This window comes from Pinus tabuliformis, chromosome 8 (assembly GCF_031772625.1).
Source record: "Pinus tabuliformis cultivar Carrire ecotype Pingquan chromosome 8, CPIR1, whole genome shotgun sequence".
NCBI lineage: Eukaryota > Viridiplantae > Streptophyta > Pinopsida > Pinales > Pinaceae > Pinus > Pinus tabuliformis.
In genome coordinates, this window is record NC_142294.1 from 1,244,861,499 (window position 1) to 1,244,885,615 (window position 24,117).

Here is a 24,117-nt window from a genome sequence, read left to right on the forward strand (position 1 = left end):
GCTCACTACCTAGCAAAGGGCTTAGAAGTCAAGCTATATCCCTAAAGGGAAACCTTTCCCTAAAAAGAAAAATGAGGATAAGCCAAGCTCATCTCAAGTCCCCCCAACACTTTGGCTCCAACCAATACTATGGAACAAGATTCGTCCTCTGAGGGTGAACAAAGTGACGAAGATGAGATTGATGATGAAGAAGTCGACGAGTAGGCCAACATCGTTGAATCTGAAGCCTTCAACATTATGTTAAGAGGATCACGTACCCATCCTCCCATTTGATCTTATGTATCATTGCAGGTGGGTTTTCATTTGGGGCTTAGTCTCCCTATATAGGCTCTTAGCCCTCCAGAGGGCCACATGAGCACTTGTAGCATAAGTATTAAGAGCCATGGGCCTCCACCATAGCAAAGATTAATTCATGGATCCCCAACACCGATCATTGATTGCTTATGTTCCACCTTTTCAGATGAGGATAATGCAGCTGGTTCACTACGCCTAGTCGACATGCCCAGTTGACATTAGGTAGACGTTTTAGGGTCCAGAGGATATCTCCCGCTGCAGAGCAAGGGCTTATGTCATCATCTTAGCTCTCACAGATGGTCTACAGGCATTTTCGATCCACTTGGAGACACATGAGTATGTCCTTGTGCGCCCACACCCACTTGGAAGCACCACAGGTTCTTGTTTGGAAAACAAGGGGCCAACCCCTTGTCCACTATGTTTGGCATCCATTCTCTCATCATGGCATACCTTGGACTTCATTTGGCCTTCTCAATGGCCAACGACTGATTATGTTGATCATCCTACCCTCTTAAGAGGCTTATCTTTATGTTATTAATCTATTTGGTGGGCTTGTCACCAAAAGTATTGTGATTAGGAGATTGTATAAATAGATGAGAGGTCATTCATTCTCTCATCATCTCTTGGATTGGGTTATTAGCTCCTGTGAGATTTTCGCTATCCCTTTTACTGGACGAGTTTGGATGATATGGATGAATTTCGATGTTTGGATCTCTCTCTTTTGTCTTGGAGCTTCATTATTGGCATAATTTGATGATTGGAGACACCCTTTTGTACATGCAAGTGCTCTTTTCATGCTTATTCTTGTTATTTACTTTGTCACATGAATGTTGCTGGGATTTTCACTATACAATCTTGATATTATTTCTTTCTTATACGAATTGGTAGAAATTTTGATCTTTTATATCGCTGAATCATGTCATTGGCCATGTATGAATTGGTGAATGTTCCTAGAGATAATCTGTGTTAAATACATCTCGATAAGTCATCAATTATTACAAATCAAAGTATAAAGTCCTTGAAGTAGTTGCTCTCATGTCTTAATGCCATGCGAAGCTGCTTGAAGGCCTCCCTGAAAGGGTGAATTGTGTCTGAACATTAAATCTCCTTGACTAAATCTCTCCCAAAGTACAAGGCACTAATCCTCCATAGGTGGTCACTTTCAAAACTTATTTCTCTCACCTCTCCTTCTCTTTCTAGACCTAGCCTCCATAGGTCACCTAAGGCATCAATTATCTCACATTCTAGTCATCAAAAGACTTCGATCTCTTGTCCTCTACTGTGCTAGGGTTTTCTCTAGAGGCTCTCTACATTTCACCAAATTTGGACGATGGGATCTTGAGATATTGCAAGCCCTAGCCCAAGAATCATCTCTATTCCTAGGTTTCCCTTGGCTAGTGACCTCATTTGGATCATTGCATTCTATGCTTAGAAGATTTTCCCATTGATCCTCTTCTCTTCCACAATTAGGTCAAGCCCCTCCTTGAGTAATCAAATCCACCTCCTTGACCTAATTCTGGGTCCACTTGGTCTCGTGTGGTCCCACAACTTTATAACTCCAACTCCACAAAGATCACACAAAGACCAAGTCTCCATAAAGGTTTCTAGGCTTAGGAATCATCTTTTCAAGATACATTCCCAAACCCTAGCCTTAGGAATCCTTCTAGCCCTTCCTAGAGAGCCTATCACCTTGCTTCCTAAGCAAGAAAGCCATATAATTGAGTCTCTCTTGTGAATAGGCCTTGGGAATCACTCCTCATCCTCTTATTAACCTATTCATCTAGTGATTCCTCTTTATACTGGGTCTCCTCCCATCAATGAAATTCCGTAAAGAGCAGGGAGCCTTAGCTGAGGTGATAGTGAGCTATCGCTCCAGTGTTTCACTTGACCTAGTAGTTGCCCTTTAGGATCCCTTCCTAGGACCCCTACTAGTTTGAGTTGTAACGGGTTGGATGGTTCATCCAATTATATCATCTATAAGGCCAGGATGTCTTTTCTCCTAGATGAGCATGGTCTAAAGACTTATGCAGATAATGTTTTGGCTGAACCTACAGACCAACTGCAGCTAGCAAATTTCAGAAAGGAAATGGCCAAGGCAAAGTGGATGATTCTTGAAGGACTTCGAGATCATATAGTCTCACATATAGCGACCAAGAACATGGCCAAGGAGATATGGGATGTTCTCACAAGGTTATATCAGAATCCTTCTAAACAACGAAAGATGCTTCTGAAAGAAGAGTTGCAGAATGCTAGGCTGCAAAAGGGTGAAGGCATTAACCCCTTTCTCACTAGACTTCAAGATATCAGGGATGAGCTTGCAGCTATAGGAGAGACGCCTCCACCTACAAAAACAGTGAGGTTGGCCCTCAATAGTGTCACCGAGGATTGGGAGAATTTCGTCCAAGGCATTCCGGGATGAGATATGTTGCCTATGTGGGACCGGATGTGGGCAGATCTATTACAAGAGGAGATGAGGCAAGCTCTAGCAAAGAGCTCCATCAGTAACAGAAACAACAAAGGATCGAATGGTGTGAAGGAAGAAGACAATGTGGCCCTTGCATTGAAGGGGAAAGCAAAAGGTCCCAGTCAGGGACAAGGCTTCGAGGGAAAGAAGAAAAGGAAGAAGGACCTATCCAATATCAACTACTTCAGGTGTGGCAAGTTTGGCCACTGCAATACTCAATGTCGTAAAAGAAAGAAGTACAAGAAAGAGAAGCAAGATCAGGCGGCAGAATCTGCAGAGATAGACCAGTTGTCCTCCAAATTGTAGGAACAATTCATCATGTATGTAGCTATACCTTCAGGAGAGAGGTGGGGCGATATGGAGCTTTAGTCCCAGAGTTGTGCAGAGATTTGGGCAGGGTCCATAGAGGTAAGCATCGATGTTGTTTCACCCAAAAATGTAGTATTCATCCAAAAACGTAGGAAAGGTTAGTTACAGATGGAAAGAGCATCAGTCCATCTTCTAAAAAAGAAAAAAGTAAGATATAAAAAACGAAAAAAGACTGACAATCTCACATGCAAGCAAAAGCAGTCTCATTGGACCCTCTTTTTAACAGGGATCATGAATATGTACTAATCTCTGACATGCAAGCCCCATATCTCTGGATACTATGAAAAACAAACTGTTAAAGGTAGCAGTTTTCTGGAAATTGATAAAGTTGACTCTGGAAGGAACCTTGATCATTATGAATGTCTGGATGCATCTGAAATGAGATCAGTGTGATGAAATATCACTGGGGTTAGCAATCATTCACATATGGCGACATTTCTCATCTCTTCCTTTTTCTTTGCTTCACTTTGCTGACATATTTTATGGAAAAATTGACTACTGCATTGTCACTATCAACTATGACTCCAACCTTTTTAGCCACATTCCATACATGCATTTTCAAAATTTAATTTTTAAACCTGAAAAAGTATCTCTTGATCCTACATCTTCGTAAATATATCTAGTGTTTCAACTGTGCATGAATCTGTTGCAATTTGTAATTATCTCCTCTGCCTTAGCATGGGTTCTATCTTCTGAGTGTATGTTGCAACACATCTGCAAATATGTGTCTGTTCACACAGGTATCTAAGGATAAACAAGTCTGCACTTTGGTGCTGCAATCTAGCATGTTAAGAATGATTGGTGTACTACAACTAATGGGTGACTGCTTTAATCTCTCTCAAATTTTTCATGTCGTTTTGTTTCTAGACAATTTATCCAAAAGCACACTGCAATTACTTAGTTTCTGCTTCGCACCAAACTAACAAGAAAATTCCACAGAACTATTACCTACCATCATTCATCTCATTGTCAACATCTAATCTGACATGGATTTGGACACCAATCAAATTTCAAAGAGTAACTTTATCACTTCTGTTAATTTAATCTACAATGAAAACCATCATCCTTCATTGTCTTCAGAAATTCCTCATTAGAGTGTGGATCCCCGCAGGAAATTCTTGACTGTTATTGTCTCTGTTCCTTTAAAATACTCGTTGCCACAACAGATATTGAAATCATTGCTCGAATGTGAATTTTCTGGTCTTTGTATGTACTAGGTACTAAAAGTTCTGTTGACCCCTACTGGTCAACTACCCATGCAGTGCACCCCGTTTTTTCTTGACAGAAAGAAGCAGCACCTGATCAGCATGTCCGTGCCATCCTGCCATCATCAGCAGTTTGATCTTTTTGATTGTAAACCCAGTCTGCATGTATTAACTGTAAATAATCTTAGCAGACATGAAGTCATGTATGTAATTTGCCTAGGTGGACCTAACTTTCTGATGATAATCTACGTCCCGGAAGGTTTTTTGTCTCACCGATCCACGGATCGGCAGAGTTTTCCTTCAAACCTGACCCCAAAGCCGGGATTGATTTTGTCATTAGAACTTTAGGAGAATCCTAGTGTGTTGATCTGCTAGATTATCGTTGTGTCGCAGAGCTGGGTGTTTTGTGAGGGTCTGTATTAAATGGGTTTGTCCCTTAAGATGTAATTTTGTAAAAGTCATGATGTAATGTGCCCTGAGGGTCGAGAAATGTTTTAAATCCCCTCATGAGTCCTAAGTCCTAGGTCCTAGGTGATGTTTCCGAAGGTTTAGTTCAGTGATCCATTTTAAAATGAATTAAAAAATTAAAAAATGAATAAAAATAATAAAATAATGAAAAATAATAAAAAAAAAAAATTAAAAAATCAAGCAAAAACCCTAACTAATAAAATAATAATATTTAAGTTAATAAATCGACGGATGAGATCAAGGGATGTCTTGATCCTCATCAACGGTCGAGATCATTTCTACATGGATCACTTGAACTAGCCGTTAGGATCATTTCCTTTATATAGGGTCTTAGGGGGTCATTTCAAATCATTGGATCTGTGAGTCTAAGGCTAAAGAAGCTCTCTTGTAAAGCTGTTTCTGGTTAATAAAGGAAGACTTTGGGGTCCATATCTTGCTGGTGTTACTCTCTTGGAATGCTGTGAGATCATTTCATTTTCTGCATATGTTATTTTCAGCTGTTAATAATAGCTTTTCTAGAGTATTGTGGGTACAGATATCTTGCTCACTTGCTAGGGTTTGGGTGCTGCTAGGGTTTCAGGAGTAATGGCAGGTATCTCCATTACTGTTTGAGATCTAGCAGCATTTTGCCCTCTTTATTGACGATTGTTTTTGAGCTGTGCAGAATAACATTTTCTGAAGGAATTTGTGGGCGTTCGGGGAAGTTCTCGGCTGAACCAGCCAACTCCCGCAAGCATTTTCTGCTGAGCCCAGTGGATTTGATCCTGGGTTTATCATTCGGTTTTATCTTTCTGATCTGCATGAGAGAATTTCTGAAGCTTTTTCACAGTGACAATCTGAAATTTCTTATCTTTAAAAATTTTCTGTGCCTATTGATGAATCTGGCTGTTAAGGGGCCATATCTGTAAATTAATCAGCTGTTTCAGGGTTTCAAATTTATTTTTGGATCTAGGGTTTCAGATTTTTCATTAGGGTTTTGTCTTTTTTTTTTGCAACTTGCAGGAGCCGGATTTTTCTTCAAGGGTTTGCCAAGCATAAATCTCTGAGAAACCCTACTGTTTCAAAGACTTTCTGTCTCTCAGAGGATCGCATTATTCTGCTACATACATCAGCTGTTTGTTAATGCCATTCTGAGCCGCTTTCAAGCATTCCTAAACTATATATCTTTCATATATCTGTGCAAATTTTTTCCAAAGAATGGTCTCTTCGACGGTTGGTTCCAGACGTGATTAGCGTGAGATCCCCCAAAGAAATCAGCGGATTTATTCCCCTCGCAGTCAGGGTTCTGGTCAGAGTTTTCACATGTTGAGTTTGTCATTGCAAGCATCCAGCCATAAACTCAGATCGATCACGCCATAAAAAAAAACAGAGAGTGGTTGCAGCATGTGTAAATTTCAGTGGCTAGACTGAGCAGTGAAACAGCTCTTAAATATTTCGTGTGGAAGCCCCGTCACACCAGGTAGTATCTTGAATCGTATTTGCGTGGGTAGTAGACCTCATTCACGTCGGCATCGGGTCACTGGAAACAAAACGAACGCTGGGTAAGGCCGCTTTCTGACTTGCTGGAAGACGTGGACCTGCAAACGATTTGAACCCATCGTAACTTGATTGCAAAACTAATTGATCCGCTTCATTTTCGATTGTTCCATCCACGCCGTCGACTCTACGCTGGCCATCCGCAGGTAAAATCGTTTCACGCACAGGTAATTTATTACTGTTTTGGTGGCTTTGGATTTGGTTTCCGTCATAGGGTTTCCATGTAATTTTCGTGCCCCTTTCCCTTTAACGATTGACGATTGCATGTGTGATTCCGATCAGTAGGATAGCGGAAATGACTTTGATTGTTAGGCGTAGTTCTTGGTTAGGTTTAATATTTGTATAGTTCGAGCTCCATAGCATATTGCCGTCCGGGGTTTTCCATGCGTTCAGATGTTTTGTTTTTTTATTTCATGTTGTTAGCGTAGGTTAGATTTAGATTTAAATTTTTTTTTTTTTTTATATAGTTTTGTTCTATAGATTTTAATTTTAGATTTTAGTTTAAATTAAAGTAGATTTTAATTTCATTTTAATTTAATGTTTTAGATTTATGTTTCGATTTATGTTTTTTGATTTTTAATTTTATAAATTTTAGAGTTTTTAACATTTTCATTTAAAAAAAAAAAATATAAAAAAAATAAAAAATAAAAAAAATAAAAAAAAGGGGACTTATTTAATTTTGATTTAAGTTTATGTATATATTTTCAATAGTTTAAAGTTTGGTTAGTTTTTGTTTTATTTTTGATTTTGAAAAAATAAAAAAAATATATATATATTTTTTTAGTTTTATTTCAGAATTTAGTTTTAGAATTTTAACCCCTTTTTTTTTAGATTTTTTAATTTTTATAATATAAAAAAATAAAAAATTGAAAAAGATTTAAAAAATTTTGAAAAAAAAAAAAAAAAAAAAAAATTTGTGGAAAATCATTTTGCCAGTTTCAGTTACTTTCACGATATATCTTTCATGTTGAAGATCTAAATTTTTCCGAGATGCGAAATAGATATCTGGTCAATTTACGATTCTCATGGTGGTTTTAAGCATTCATCTTTTTTCGAAATTTTCAGTGGCTGAATATCGTTTTTGAGCTTTTGTCATTATAAGAGCGTCGTCATTCTAACTAATATCTTGCATCATTCGAGCTTTGATGATAAATGCTTGCTCTGCATGGTCTATATTCCTCAGCATCTGATAATTAATCAATTAAAAATTAACTCCACAAGGCACTGGTCTGCTCAATTAATCCAATCCATCGAGTCCTTTTCATATCGTATCTCGTGTCTCCCAACCAACTGGTCGCCAGTTGGTCTCATCATCTCACAGGGTCTACCCCCCCTTAGCCGCGGGAGACAGGCTTAAACGGAGAGATCGGGGATCAGAGTGACAGCCCCCGGTCTGAGCGTTGTCGTGTCAATCCGCGCGACAACAAGTTCCATGTTTAGACAATTCAATCACACGTAGGTTTCCCTTTCGCTGGATATCTTCAATAGTTTTTGTAATGGACCTTAGCATGGAATTCCTTTTGTGTAGTGACTTGGTCACTCACCATTTTTGTTATCATATACAATGTTTCCTCCCACATCAACCTTTTAACTTTTAAGTTTTAAGTTAGGAATTTTTCACTCTATATTGTTAAATTCTGTCACTTTCAGTTTATGTTGATACATATCATCCTCCCATTGCTTTCAACAATCCTTTCTGGATACCCTGATCCTCTTCTGAAGATCCACTGGCCTTAACCTCTTTTAACTTTTCAACTTCAATTTTTTTCTAAGAAAACAGTCTAAAATCTCTACTGTGGAACATTGGAAACAATTTTTTCATTTTATTTATTATAAAAAAATTGCATCATTCTTTGTCTTCTCTCTCCTCCATGGGACCACAAACCATGCTCTCCTTAGCATTGACACTGTTGTCCTTGGTCATGGGCCCAGACCATACCTTCTCTGGTACCATGATGGTTTTAGAAGAGCATTCACATACATACAGGAAAGACAGAGAAAGTAAATGAGAGGATACGTTGTTGATTCATACTTAATGGCACACACATGGTGTTACATCAGTATGACCACTTAACAGTTAATGAACAGTCTACTTCTAACTACAACTAGCAACTACCATCTGATGTTATATACTGATCATATGTCATGCCGGTCACATGCCATATTATTAACTCTATCCACAACATGATTGTTCTTTGTACTCTAACAGAGTCCCATATGTTGAATTGAGTTTTCATCATGACTGAAGCTATATCTCTGTTGATCATGTGTTTATTAGTACATATAACACTAGGATTTGGAATAAGAGCTCAGATGGAAATTCCTATGTGTTGGAATATAATCCTAACATCTACATTTATGTTTTACCCTAAGTATCCTTGACTTAGCCACATACACTAAAAAGCATCTTCACACTTGGTTTTTGGTAAACTAACTCGGTGGACCAACTTTCCCTTATTTTTTGCCTTTAAAGGCTTAATATTATGGAAATATTGGTCCAACCACTTTCCTAAACTATTTAGACATCTAAGTGCATGTTCACACCTAACCACACCTCATCCACTTGAATTATTTGAGGATTGGCGCCCCACATGAAGATCCCCCCTTAAATCAAGGGATTTGGTCCCTCAGACCATTTTAACATGTTTTAAAGTTTCCTTCCTTGGGAAATGCGCCCCTCCTCATGCTTTCCTTGTGGCTGATAATTGGCATAGGTTGACTTGAGTCATTGTTGCTATTTTAGGCCTCCCTTTAGCTTTTCTTAGCCTTTTCTAGTTTTTTACTAGTCTTTTCCTAGTTTTCTAGATTCGGCAATTTCTATATAACCACCTCCCTCTGGGATTAGAGGTTTGGTTGCTCATGTATTACTATTGTTCATTAATTTAATACATTGATTTTATGGAGAAAATTCTCTCTCCTCTCTTGAATATCAACAAATTACTTGTGTTTAATTTAACTAGAATTCTAGATCTATCGGAGTTTCTGCAGGAATTCTACATGGTATCAGAGCTAGTTCGAATCTAGTGGATTGTACACAGTTTTATTTGTAGGTATAGATCATCAGGAGGTGCAGCAAGCAGCAATGGATCATCTCTCTCAGCCCACAAAACTCGTTCTAAATCCTTTCAATTACCTCGAATGGAAAACAGAGATTACTCTGCTCCTCTAAAGCAAAGGGCTTTACAGGGTAACAATGGGAACGGAGACTGAACCAACTTTTGCAGCAAAGAAGATCAAGTATTTCAATAAATTAGATGAAGCAATTGGGCTGATATGCCTATCAATTTCCAGAGAACTCTTCTTTCATGTCAGCAGAGCCACTACTCCCGATGCGGTCTGGACCACATCGGAAGGACTATTCGGCAAGCAAGATGAATTGAGAGTGCATCAACTGGAGAATGAACTCATATCCCTCATTCCAACTCATTTCAACAACCTGCAAGAATACTTCACCAAGTTTAAATCCCTCCTCGTTGAACTTGATGCATGTGGAGTCAAGAAAAAGGAAGATCAACTCATCCTTTCGATTCTCTCAAAATTAGGCCCTGAATATTCCATATTTGTATCATTTTTTCAAGCATCTAAATTGACTCAGGAAAAATGTAAAATTCCTCCACTGAATGACTTCATTGCAGCATTGACTCAAGAGCAAGCTAAGTTAGTCCAAATGGGTGCCATCAAGAGTTCAAAGAACCAAGCACTTGCGGCTACTGATGCTCCAAAGAGCAGTGGAAGAGGCAAGCAAAAAGGGAAGGGTAAATTTAATGAATCGAAGAAGGAGAGACCCGTACAATCTTCAGAGAGCTCTTCTTTGCCTAAGGGTAAGAAGAATAAGGAAAGAACACTTTGCAGTGACTGTTCCAAAGGTTTTCATCCTGAAGAAAATTGCATTAGGAAAATAATCGATGAGATGGCTAAGCAATTGTAGCAACACAATCTCACCGTGCCCGAGAATGCAAAGAAGAAGGATGATAACAGAACGGGAGATGGGAGAGGGAGAGCATGAGATGGTCATGCTTTAATGGCTGTCACATCCACTCCATCAGCTTGGATCCTTGATTCAGGTGCATCGAACCATATGGCTGCATCAAAAGATGAATTTTCCTCCATCGAAGAAAGCACCAAATCCCCAATTTATTTGGGAGATGCCACACCCGCAAAGGTGTGCGGAGAAAGAATTGTAGACCTTGAAGGGGGCTGCTTCACAAATGTGCTCCATGTTCCCTCGTTGTCTGCAAATCTTCTCTCGATATATCAAATCACTCATTCTGGCTCTGGAAGGGTGGAGTTCACTCCGGACTCCGCGGTGATTACTGACATTTCCAAGGGCTCACAGCTTGCACATGGAATTGCAGATCACGGTTCTCGTTTGTATTTCTTATCCCACCTTGTTCCTAAATCTATTACCACCGTATTTCTGTCACAATCTAATGATATCAGCAGGTTATGGCATGAAAGGTTTGGCCATCTAAACTATAAGTACTTGCATCAACTCAACAAGGAAAACATGGTCGAAGGATTGCCCGCTATTAAATTCACAAACGGTGTATGTCAAGGATGCATTCTTGGCAAGCATCCGGAGCAAAAGTTTGACAAAGGGAAGGCACAAAGAGCTTCTTCACCTCTTGGGCTGATTCACAGTGACATCACGGGCCCATTCCCGCAGCCTTCAATCAGTAAGGCTCGATATGTACTCACCTTCATAGATGATTTCTCTCACTTTACTTGGGTATTTTTCTGAAATTAAAATCGGAAGTATTTGAATGCCTTATAGAATTTAAAGCACTTGCTGAGAATGAGTCTAGGTGTAAGATTAAGATACTCTGTACTAATAATGGGGGGGAGTATGTCAACAAAGATGTGCAACAACTTTGTATTGATGCAGGTATATAGCTACAACACAGTGCCATATACACCACAGCAGAATGGTGTCGCGGAGAGGAAAAACCGGTCGTTAAAAGAGATGGCCAATTGTATGCTACAGTCCAAATCATTAGCTCCTAAGCTATGGGATGAAGCTATTAATTGTGCAGCATACATTCAGAACTGCATTCCTCACAAAGCACTCAAAGGCACCACTCCATTTGAATGTTGGACCAATAAGAAACCGAAAGTGTCGCACTTTCGCATTTTTGGTTCACGAGCATGGGCTCACATTCCGACAAATAAGAGGAAGGCTTTGGAGCCTCAAAGTGTTGAATGTATCTTTGTTGGATATCCTGACAGTGTCAAAGGATATAGATTGCTGGACTCTCACACTGAAAAGTTCCTTGTAGCTCGAAGTGTGAAGTTTGAAGAAGAATCACTATATGATTTTTTAGCAAACCCTGCTAAGGAACCGCTTGTTGCCACTGATGAGGAGGAGCCCGAAACTTCTTCAAGCACTTCAAAGCAGCGATCAGAGAAGCCTCTTGGGTCTGATTCAGAGGATGAGAAGCAGGTCATGGCTGCTCCAACTCAGCTGCCAACTTGGGCAGAGAAAACCCTGCAAGATGTGGGTGAACTAGTCGGTGATCACGCGGATGCGAGAAGGACTAGATCACAGTTTTTTGGTACTCCTCAAGTCCTGGCTGCCACCGAACCATTGCTTCCCATACATTGCTATATGACACTTGGTTCAAATCCACAATCACACTCTGAGGCTGTTGGAAACCCGCTTTGGGAGGCTGCCATGGATGAAGAGTACTCTGCTCTCATGGAAAACAACACATGGGACTTGGTTCCACTTCCGAAAGGAAGAAAGCTTGTTCGATGCCGATGGATCTATCGAACAAAGATTGTTGTAGATGGTGAGATCAGCAAGTACAAAGCTCGACTTGTTGCAAAAGGATACTCACAAGTACATGGCATAGACTACACAGAGACATTTGCACCTATTGCAAAAATGGACTCCATTCGACTAGTTTTAGCCATTGTTGCTTCTCATAGATGGGAAGTTCATCACATGGATGTGAAGAGTGCATTTCTTCATGGAGATCTCAAGGAGGAGATATATATGGAGCATCCACAAGGATACATTCAGAACTCTTCCCTCATTTGCAGATTAAAGAAATCTTTGTATGGCCTAAAACAGGCTCCCAGAGCTTGGTATGCAAAGATGGATTCTTTCCTGCTTTCCATTGGATTCATTCGATGCAAATCTGATCCAAATGTTTATTTGCTGCAACATGATGATTCCCTTTTGTTGATAGTACTTTATGTAGATGATTTACTGATGACAAGGAACCTTACCTCAGCTATTGATTCGGCAAAATCAGCATTGCACGATCGATTTTCCATGACAGATTTGGGACTGTTGCACTACTTTCTTGGTCTTCAAGTTTCTTAGTCTACCTCAGGGATCAAGATGGCATAGTCTAAGTATCCATCAAATCTACTTGTCCGCTTTCAGATGACAGAATGCAAGCCAGCAGCATCTCCCTTTCTTTCGGGGATTAGATTTGAGAATGCGGGTACTACACCTTTGGTGGACAGTACACAGTATTGACAGTTGATTGGGAGTTTGTTGTATCTTACTCACACCCGACCTAATACATCTTTTGTAGTAGGAGTTTGTTCTAGATATATGCAGGAGCCCCATGAGCTTCACTAGAAAGCTGCAAAGAGAATCCTTAGATATGTGAAAGGTACTTCCAGTTTTGGTATCTTTTATGCTACAGATTGCCCACTTTCACTTGGGTACATAGATTCTGATTGGGTTGGCAATGGTATAGACCGCAAGTCCACCTCTGGCTATGCTTTCAGCTATGGTTCAGGACCTTTTTGCTCGTCTAGCAAGAAGCAATCCATGATTGCTTTATCTATAGCTGAGGCAGAGTATAGAGGTGCAATGAATGCAGCTACAAAGGTTGTTTGGTTGCAGGGGCTTCTCTTTGATTTTGGTATTCAGTATCCACTTCCGACTGTCATATTTTGTGACAATCAGGGATCCATTCAGATATCGATTGATCCAGTTCAGAGGCAGAGGACCAAGCACATCGAGATTCACATGCATTACATCCGCGAGTTGATCTGTGACCGAGTCATATCACTGCAGTATTGCCCCACTGAGCAACAGGTTGCAGACATCTTCACCAAGTCTTTCACTGAAAAGAAATTTTCAAAACTGAGAGCTATGCTTGGAGTGGTGGAGACAGCTAAGTAGGCCCTTCTGGCCACTTAGCCCTTTTTTCCCTCTTGAGGGGGGGGTTATCCCATGAGGTTTTCCCTCTTTCTTCATTTTATGAGGATCTTTTATTTATTGTACCTAAGTACCTAACATGGCATCTTGGCCGGGAATCAATTTAGATAAGTGAGTTAGGATGAAGGGGGGGGTGTTGGAATATAATCCTAACATCTACATTTATGTTTTAGCCTAAGTATCCTTGACTTAGCCACATGCACTAAAAATCATGTTCACATTTCGTTTTTGATAAACTAGCTCAGTGGACCAACTTTCCCTTGTTTTTTGCCTTTAAAGGCTTAATATTATGGAAATATTGGTCCAACCACTTTCCTAAACCATTTAGACATCTAAGTGCATGTTCACACCTAACCACACCTCATCCACTTGAGTTATTTGAGGATTGGTGCCCCACATGAAGATTCCCCCTTAAATCAAGGGATTTGGTCCCCCAGACCATTTTAGCATGTTTTAAAGTTTCCTTCCTTGGGAAATGTGCCCCTCCTCATGCTTTCCTCGTGGCTGATAGTTGGCATAGGTTGTCTTGAGTCATTGTTGCTATTTTAGGCCTCCCTTTAGCTTTTCTTAGCCTTTTCTAGCTTTTTACTAGTTTTTTCCTAGTTTTCTAGATTCGGCAATTTCTACATAACCACCTCCTTTGGGATTAGAGGTTTGGTTGCTCATGTATTACTATTTTTCATTAATTTAATACATTGATTTTATGGACAAAATTCTCTCTTCTCTCTTGAATATCAGCAAATTACTTGTGTTTAATTTAACTAGAATTCTAGATCTATCGGAGTTTCTGCAAGAATTCTACACTATGTACCTAACAACCTGACAATGGTGTGATCATTCTTTATTCCTCTTATTTAAGTCAGGTGCATACATAGAGTTTCTTGATTCACTCTGTTTCATTGTCATATCAAAACTCAAAACTTCAGATTGACAAGCACTCAACAAAATTGTCAAAACTAGAAAGATTCACCGAGACTTGGCTTTGACAGTCAAGTTTGGCTAACTCAAAAAGGGCACAAGCAATGAAGACTCACTTGAATTCACCAAGCTTTTGGGGTCTTATGACTGTGATCTAAGGCCAAGTTATTTTCTTTCTTAATGCGTGAAGGAAGTTTACTAAATCTGTAACCAAAGTAAGCAGTTTGTACCTCCTATCATCCAGGGTGATCCATCCACTGCAGGTGTAAAAAATAGTGGTGAGACAGAATTAGTCATACTAGATGTAACCCTTGCCTTTCAAATAGATTAGATGTGGAAGAAAAGGAAAAGCATAATCCAAAAATAAAAAGTAGGTTAGTACTTTACACTGAAAATTAATGTTCAAAATTCACAGCCTATAAATAAGGCACAAGAAGTGAGAAGAAGAAAAAGAAAATTCTTGGCCCACAGGCCACAATCCACTGGTTTCAAGAGCAAAGCACCTCTATGAGAGCGTTCATAAACGTTTAAGAGATATAGGGACATTTCCACGATATGATTTATATGTCTAAAAGTATTCATTTACAAACATCTTGTCCGAAAAACCGAAGCTTTCCTGAACTTGAAAGGAAATTATGTAAACAAAAATGAAAATACAGAATAAGGATGTAGTTTTGATTTACTTGCCTGATCAAGGATAGAATTCACATCTCTTCCTCTATCAAGTGTATCACGTCTTATCCGCCTAGCCAGCCTTACATCAGCATCTGTTTTGAAAAGAACCAGTGACAATTCAATTAGAACAAAGGACAATGAAATAAGTTACGAAGAGTTAAGAGATTCATTATCTAGGTAACTTTGAACATCGAGCTCTAGTGAAACTTTGTTCCAGAATGAGAATCCATCCCGATTCATCAAAAATGCTTCTTGAAAGTTGAAAGCTTGGAAGAATCATGAGATAGGACATAATCAAAAAGAAGATAACACATTGGGAAAAATAAATAAGAGAAAATGTAGAGCATAAAGTATTTTTTTCAAATATATTGTATATACAACACTGATTCGCAATATGATCATTAGTAGGGATTCAAGGAAAACCAAAAATTTAATGGTAAACAATGAACAAATGGTGGGAAAAAATAATACGCATTCTTCAACAAGATAAGAGGATACAAAAAAGGGTGCAAATTTTGCATATAAAAGTCTGCCAGATTGTATAACCACATGATATTATTGTACAAAATAGCAACATAAACTGACAAGCCATGCTTAATATGGCATTAGAAATTAACTTTAAACAAAAGCACAAGAAAATACTTAACAGTAAATAAAAAAATAAAAAACGAAAGAAATATTAACCTGTGTCAACAAAGATCTTCAAGTTCATCATTTCTCGGACACGGGGATCATGAAACACTAAAATTCCCTCTAAAATAATGACATCTGCTGGATTCACCTGACAAGCATTAACAGTGAGTCAACAAAAGAAACATCGGAAATTCGTACCATAATTATCTGGAAAATATAAATTCAAAATAGTAAGCCTTGTAAGATAGGTTTGATACAGTTTAGAGTAATAGAAATAAAATAGCATTTTCCACTATCTAATTTTTATAATGTTTTCCCTTGTTTTTTCCTTTGGTTAGGTAACAACCAACCCTTTTCTGTTGTTGCAGAGATAATATCTTTCGACTATGAAACTTTGATCAAGCTTCTAGATCTTTTACATGAAGCCACTACCAAACAACAAATCTCGAAACAAATATTAGGAATAGCATTCTCATAATATCATGTTTACAGAATATTGGTCAGTTCCCTAAAAGCTGCAGATTTTACTTCCATCTATGTCTTCATTTTGGATCATGAGCACTCGGTGGAAGAGCAGAAGCTCTTTACAAGTTGGCCATATGGAGGAAAACAAAAATCTAAGGGCTCCAAACTTCCACCTACTTTTCCTTTGGTGTAGCCAGTAACAAAAATCATGACAGCTTGATTAAATAGGGACAAATATATTTACAAACAAAACAGTAACTCTATCAATGTTTGGCCTTAATGTCAAGAATATGCCTGCAGTAGAAGTTCAGTAGAATATCTATTAAAATCATATCTATATGTTAGTTTGTGTAGCTTAGATAGGCGTTCTAGTCTCAGCTGATGTCTATGAAGCTAGGGAACACATTTTATCCAATACCCAGAATTGATTTCGTGAGAAAAGGCCTTGATTATATTTAACTAAGCAGTGATTTAAATTTTCGTGAGTCTAACTTAGGGAAATAAAGCTTAATTAATAAGTATTAATTGGAGTAAATACATTTTCCTCTAGAGACTTCTAGTAAAGTCACTTGATGGGGTCAAGATGACCTTAGCCATCAATTGTAATTAGATCATGGCTGCTGATTCCTCAACAAGAGATTATAAGAGGAGATCAATGGGTCATTTGGAGAGAAGAACACAAAGACACAAATGTGCAATGAGACCAAGGGTGCAAAGGCAGTGTAGGGACACCAGTAGTAGGGGTTTCAACAAAGATTGTCGGAGAGATTCTTCACGTAGATTCCCAGGGAGAGTTTGAGATCGATTTTTCTGCAGTGAGAGGCAGATTTTCCAGTAGTGCGATTTTCGAGTAGTGCAAGTTGCTCCAACAAGGGGCGTCAATTACCCAGACAGGCAAAGCAAATTGCTCAATAAGGAGAAATTCCAGAGCAAAGAAATTTGCACAAGAGAGATCAATTTGCACAGGAGGATTGATTTGCCGGGAGAGACAACGATTTTCCATTGGAGGCCATAATTATTTTCCTAGCCAATGCCACTGCTAGGAAGGCCAAGTTTCTCAGCCAGGGCCGCATGTGTTAGCCGAAATCAGCTTCAAAGGGAGGCCAAATTGATTTTGGTGGGTCAAATAGCTTCCAGGAGGTCTGAGGAGTCTTGCAAAAGTGAAGAAATAATTTTGTCGGAGCTTTGCCAGTGTCAAGCAAGCAGTTGTAATATTTTTGCTGAAGAATTCTAATAATAAAACCCTCATCTGCAGACTGGTTTTCCAAGGACATTTGTCCGAAAATATTGGTGTTCTATATTTGTGTGTGTCATATATTTCTCAGTCCCTGTAATTATTTATTTTCAGTGAATTTTCCGCTGCATTTTATTTAGTACTTGCCCCAAGTTAATTGCAGTTGACAAATAATCTGAAAAGATAGGAGAATAATAACCAGAAATTGCAACAGTAATCAAAATTTCATACTATAAGCTCTTGTATATTCGTGGTGAAGCCTTTAGGTTTGTTAACAATTCAATCATATATTATTTCTTGCAAGGTTACAATCAACTCCTATCTATTATTACAAGAAGAGAAAGCCCATAGTCTCCATGCGGCAATGTTACTTGGGAGCGGGAGCGAAAGCGAAAACGGGAGCAGGAGCAACATTTTCAGAAGCTTCCGGTTTTGAGGCAGGTCATTTAAACCTCCTCAACTATTTTTGTAATAATCTATTTTTAGTTTTATAGTTTAAATATTTAAACCCCTCTCATGCATTTAGAGAGGGGTCCAGAAATTTTATCAAAAATAGTCTTCAAAACATGCACTTCTGTCCCTTTGAGGAAGTTCTGGTGAAATTAATGGAACAGGATTTATTTTTATCTGATTTAGCATCTTCTACTGAAATTGCACTTTTGTACTCTTAGATGGTGTTGAATGGACTGAAGATAGATCAATATTGCTGAAGCACATGAGTAGGACGTATTATAAATGGTACTTTTATCTCGTAATCCTTTTTACTTATGTATTAAGCAATGATTTCTTTTCGAATTGTTTATGTATGAAAGTCTGAATCTTGATTGCCATTATTGCACTTTTGTATGATGATGATCTATATTTTATGCTGAATACATGAATAATTCCTTATGTGATATATCTTTCACAATTGTTTCGGCTAACTTTTTATACGAAACGATTATTGTTAAAACGAATTCATTTCTCATCGCAATTGAATGATCTTTATTATCAATTGCTTTCAGACATTATTGTAGATCGCATACATCAATTTAATCTCAAGTATAGTTATAATTAGATAGTGTTTAAATTAGGATAAAATGCATGTGATTGTTAGTTTAGATTAGATTACTTCTAGCTCAAACATTACTTCAAAACATCACATATCACCCCATTAGCACAATCATTAAATAGATTGGGAAACTGGTCCTATTATCCCCAGTCGGAGCCACAACGAAAACGGAAAAGGAGCTGCCAACCAAGGTCTGAACTGGGTTGTTTTCCCCCATGTTGAAGCAACGATTTTCGAGGCTTCAACACACCCATAAGAGAATTTTTTCTCCTAGATTGTCTTCAGTCAGCAACTAGCATCCCCTTGCAACCACCAGATAGCTCGATGTGCCACCGTCTCTGCAACCTGAGCCTCCCATTATGTGCCCTCGCCCATCTGTTATGATGATATGTTTGAAGGTGGGCCTTCCAACCCCGAAGGTTTGGCTTTCATTATGTAATTGGGTATTTTTCCTTACTTATCATGGACACATCTAGGCATGGATTAGTGGGAGGATTAAGCGGAAAGAATGGGCTTGGTTTGTACTCTTGTCCCCTTGTCCAACTTGGTAGTTAACCTTGTATCCTACTCTCGTGGGATCTCCTCTATTGTCTACTAGCCTTAGGACTGGCACTATAGGGGAAACCCTGATTTTGGTTGCAAGGTTCCACTTCCTGACACCACATTGATCGCTCCCTTCCCCTCATTATAACCCTTTTTCACATATTTCCCATCTAGATCCACATTTGTCCATTGCGTCCACAAGGAGTTAGCATCCCTGTCCCCTTGTCCACACTTTGGATCGAGCCTGGAATGATGCCCTAGAGGTTGATGCAACTAAAAGAAAAGTTAAAAGCATAATTTGGACACTTGAAACAAGAAAGTACCATAAAATTCAAAATATGGTCGAGACATAAAAATTTAGCACGTGGGCAAGAGCTAAGCATGAGCTCTACCCCTATCATAATGGCCATCACCCTCGTTCCTAGGTCCCCTTATGTGAACCCCCTACATCATTAAGGAACCCATGATTGTCCCAACCCATGGTGGGCAATGAACTGCCCTACCCTAAGGGGGATCCACTGTTATCATTCACATCATGCTCTCATTCCCTGGAGTCTCATTCCCTGAAGCCCCGAGCAGTTACAGAAATAAAAATCAATAAAAGGAAAATGGCATATGAAGAAGATTGGAAAAACAAAGGCTAGGGTAACCCATGTACCAGGATTTCTCCCTCCCACATCTATACACCCATGTTTGCAATTCCTTCATTATAGCTACCCTTGTACCATGGCATGTGGCTTGGAGCCTTCCCCAGCTACCCCACTCTGTCCCATCATTATTTCAAATCACACCTATCATTTGACGGATATACCATGGACCTGTCATTCGCCTAGAGGTCAAAACCACTTAATAGGGTCCTTGATTAACCTCCTTGAGCCTAGAGACACCTTTACATTCCAAAACCCATTATGGAAGGGCATGCCACTCTGAAGTGGTTCCATGATTTGTAAGCTCATTTGCTCAATTGCATTAATGAATTGTTGTAATGGAAGGTAAGGAGACGCATTGGATCATACACACGATTGCAAGTGAGTCTTCATCTTAGGGGTTGCTCTCCCTATACAGGATCCAAGCCCTCCAAAAGGTTTTAATGGCACATATAGGGTGAGCTTTGAGAGCCATGGGCATCCACCATAACAAAGAGTAGATAGCCACACCATGGGATCCTTCAACATCATCCATTTCTCGCACATCTCCGACTTATTTGATGATGATGATGCACTTGGACCACCTTGCCTAGTCGGCTACACACTTGCACCACACACTTGGCAGTTGATCCACGGCCCAAATGGGGTTTTGTCTCAACATGGAAGACAAGGGAGCGTTTGCATCATTGTTCTAGCCCTTGCAGATGGGATACATGCTTGTTCAATTCAGTTGAAGACCCATGAGGATGCCTTTGTGCCCCCACAGCCACTTGGGGGCATCACTGGTCATTTGCTTGGAGATCAAAGGGCCACCACCTTCATCACTGTTATTGGGGCCCTCCTATTCATTGTGGCACACGAGGGACTTCACTAGGCCTTCCAACGGCCAAGCTACCTATTGAATTATCATTTCGGCCCTCTTGAGAGGCTTAGTTTTCATATTATGGAGCGATTTGGTGGGCTTGTCACCAAAAGGATGTTATTTTGCCCATTATTTTATTGTAGGGGCATTAGTAGGAATAAATAAGCCATTCGAACCCCTTAGAGGATTGTATAAATATAATAGAGGTGTTCTCTCTCATTCATCATCACTTAGATTTGGGATATATCTTTCTAAAGATTTCAAACCTACAATTTGTGGAATGATTTGTATAATTAAATGCATCTTGATGTGTGCAATAATTTCGCTATATCTCTTGGAGCTTTTATTTGGCAAGTTTATGGATGGATATGCTCTTTTTGTGATGTAAGTGATCTTTTCATGCAAATCTTATAATGTTTCATGTCTAATGTATGGAATGCTATGTCATGGTTTATTTGTGCCCTAAAAATTAATGTGAATTTACGAAACACTTGTAATCTTGGCTCGCTGCATATGTTATTCATCTTGGCAAAAAGAACGAATTTTCCTAGGGGTAGGTTGTGCACCTTTTACCTTGAAACTCCATCAAATATTGCATATCGAAGTATAAAAGTCTAAAGTTGTTGTGAAGCTACATCCAAGGAGAGTGTAGCTGCTTCTTTAGGCCTCCTTGAAGAGCGAAGTTCCTAAATCTTGATCATTTTCACTCCAATCTTCCCAATAACCAGGCACAAATCCTAGATCCTTGGCTATCACATTAACTTAATGAAAATATTATTCTTTCGCCTCCTTTCCTCCTATTTTCTTCGTCCCTTAATGATAGGGATATTTTCTAGGACTTGGTGCAAAATTTTAGGGAGCAGGAATTTTAGGATTCCGTCCAAATAAGTTTCTTCATTTATATCTCCTCTAGGGTTGAGGTTAACCCTACATTTTCCTAGGATACTATTTATAATAATCCGCTCTTTGAAGAGCTTGAAGAAGTTGATCCCATAACCCCTTCAAACATTGATATCAGCGATTACTTACATATTGAAGAAGGGAAATGGGAGGTTCATCGGAATCATTTTGACAAGGTCCCTATCAATGACACTGATGATGAGGATATCAATAGGACCCTTGTCTCTCTTCAAAATCCTAGGCCCTAGGGTTGTAGTTGAGTTGCATGTGGACTCTTTCCTCAACCCTTCTTGTAATAAAGACTCCTTTCTCTCAACTAAATATGATCATCATGTGCAACCTACTTGTTCTATCTTCCCAAGTCATTTGTATCCCTTTCCTTCCTATCATAACCCTAGGGTGGCCATAAAGCGCGATATGAAGGATAAGGACCATGATGAGGACGACATGCCTGAGGTTTCCATTCATCGGAGGTTTGCGAGCTTGATTGTTGATATCTCTATCTTTTGGTTGGAAGAAAGGATTCTATGGAGTAGATTACATCCCTTTGTTTCCTCTACCCACAGGATACTCCACGTGTGGTCATTCTATTTTCCCACCTCCAGCCCTTATCACCTTCCATGTAGCCATTCCTGCCCTTTCTTTTGGATCTATTGCATAAATAAGCAAAGTGGCAGTTGTTCTCATATTGACTGGATGATATGTTGGTTGCATTGGGTCTATGATTACAATTAGTACTTGCATTGTATAGTATGCATGATAGAGTAGGATGCATAGCATGCTAATTTTTGCATTAGAACTAATATCATATTCTATTCTCATGTTACATTGGACGCATTTGGATTAAAATTGCATTTAGAATTGAATTTTGTTTCTTGTTGATTTTTATGGCCTAACAAAAGCATGGATCATCATAAGATGCCACAAAATCATGCTACCCCGTGTGCTTAGTCTTTGATGTGCAGGTAATATGACTATGGTCCCAAGAGATTGGTGGTGTTCTCATGACCTCCCCGTTCGAGTACGTCTGTGACTTTGTCCACTCTACTGAGAGATCATGTCCTAGTTGGAGCCAAATGTTACCCACCACTTGTGGGTGACACTCATCGGAGAATTTTTTCTCCTAGATTGTCTTCATCCAGCAACAAGCAGCCCCTTGCAGCCACCAGATAGCTCAAAGTGCCACCATCTCCACAACCTCAGCCTGCCATTATGTGCCATCGCCCATTTGTTATGATCATATGTTTGAAGGTGGGCCTTCCAACCCCAAAGGTATAGATTTCATTATGTAATTGGATATTTTTGCTTACTTATCATGGACACATTTGGGGATCGATTAGTGGGGGGATTCGGAGGAAAAAATGGGCTTGGTTTGTACTTTTGTCCCCTTGTCCAACTTGGTGGTTAACCTTGTATCCCAATCCCGTGGAATCTCCTCTATTGGCTACTAGCTTTAGGAATGGCACTACAAGAGAAACCCTGATTTTGGTTGCACAGTCCCACTTCCCGACAACACATACATCTCTCCCCTCCCTTCATTATAACCCCTTTTCACATATTTCCCATCTAGGTCCACATTTGTCCATTGGGTCCACAAGGAGTTAGCCTCCCCCTCCCCTTGTCTGTTGAAATGTGTAACTAGACTTGGTCTTCATAATGGCATGTGTAATCGTGATTTTATGTATTTAATGAAAAGAGAAAAATAAATTTATTATTTGTGTTCTTGAGGCATGGGTTTCATGCTCAAGGGAAATTTATTTTTAGGTCAAGCACCCATTGGTTGCTTCTAGGTTTGTCATAAAGTCAATTGAGTCATTATTATGTATCGAAGATCCATTTGAGCATGTTACATATTGTAAATAAAAATTTATTGAGTCAAAATAGAGTCAAAAAGACCCTCCAAGACCTCGTCATGGCACAAAGATCAAGTCGGCCTAGATTAAGGGACAAGTCGGCCTCAAGATAGCAATTCATACCCCTCACAAGTCTATAAATAAGAAGGAATTTGACCTCATTTGCACACTCACTCAAGCAAGTTCGATCTCCTCAAAATAGAAGCTAGAAAAGGACGAAGAAGTAGAAGATCAAGATCAAAGTTTTTGGGCCTCTCTCTCTCTCTTTTGTTAAGGTTTCTACAGTTTCTGGGCTAGACAAAATTCTAAAGTTGCATCAAAGTTCTGAAGTTGCAAGGTCAAAGCTGTGAAGTTGCCTCTAGATCGAAGTTGTGAAGTTGTTAGCTCGAAGGTGCTGAAATTGCATCAAAATCGAAGTTGTGAAGCTGCCAGGTCGAAATCGCTGAAGCTATTAAGTCCAAGTTGCAGAAATTGTTGTTTGGGTCAAAGTTGCTGGACAAATTGCTAGAAGGTCAAAGTTTGTTACTGGACGTTGTGTAAGGAAATCTCATCAAGAAGGAAGGATTACTTGGTCTTGGACGGTCTTGGTCAAGGGTTATAGGTCTTGGAATTCGTCAATTGCAGTTCTATAAGAAGAGAAGGATTATGGTGGGTTTTCCTCTCAGTTGGAGAGGTTTTGGCCTTGGCTGATCACCTATATCTTGTGTCCTATTGTCTCATTGTTCTTTATGATTTGGTAGTTCTTTGATGATAGAGAACACTAATAATAATAAAGGAAAGAAGAAGTTAATCAAGTAAAGTAAAAATACATCACAAGCAG

The 24,117-nt window shown here is 39.2% G+C and overlaps 1 protein-coding gene across 6 annotated transcripts in view; it reads right to left on the minus strand.

The window, feature by feature from the left end:
- The window catches only part of LOC149239891 (uridine kinase-like protein 4), a 316,084-nt gene that overhangs the window by 75,384 nt on the left and 216,583 nt on the right, over positions 1–24,117 (minus strand). For all 6 annotated transcript variants that reach the window (XR_016246465.1, XM_089373576.1, XM_089373577.1 and 3 more), the window contains 2 exons: positions 15,794–15,890; positions 15,122–15,201 (listed from right to left, as the gene is read on the minus strand). Coding sequence is in view for 5 of the 6 variants with exons in the window: in XM_089373576.1 (XP_089229702.1) it covers positions 15,122–15,201; positions 15,794–15,890 (177 nt within the window). In the remaining variant the exon portion in view is untranslated. The remainder of the gene's footprint in view (positions 1–15,121; positions 15,202–15,793; positions 15,891–24,117) is intronic.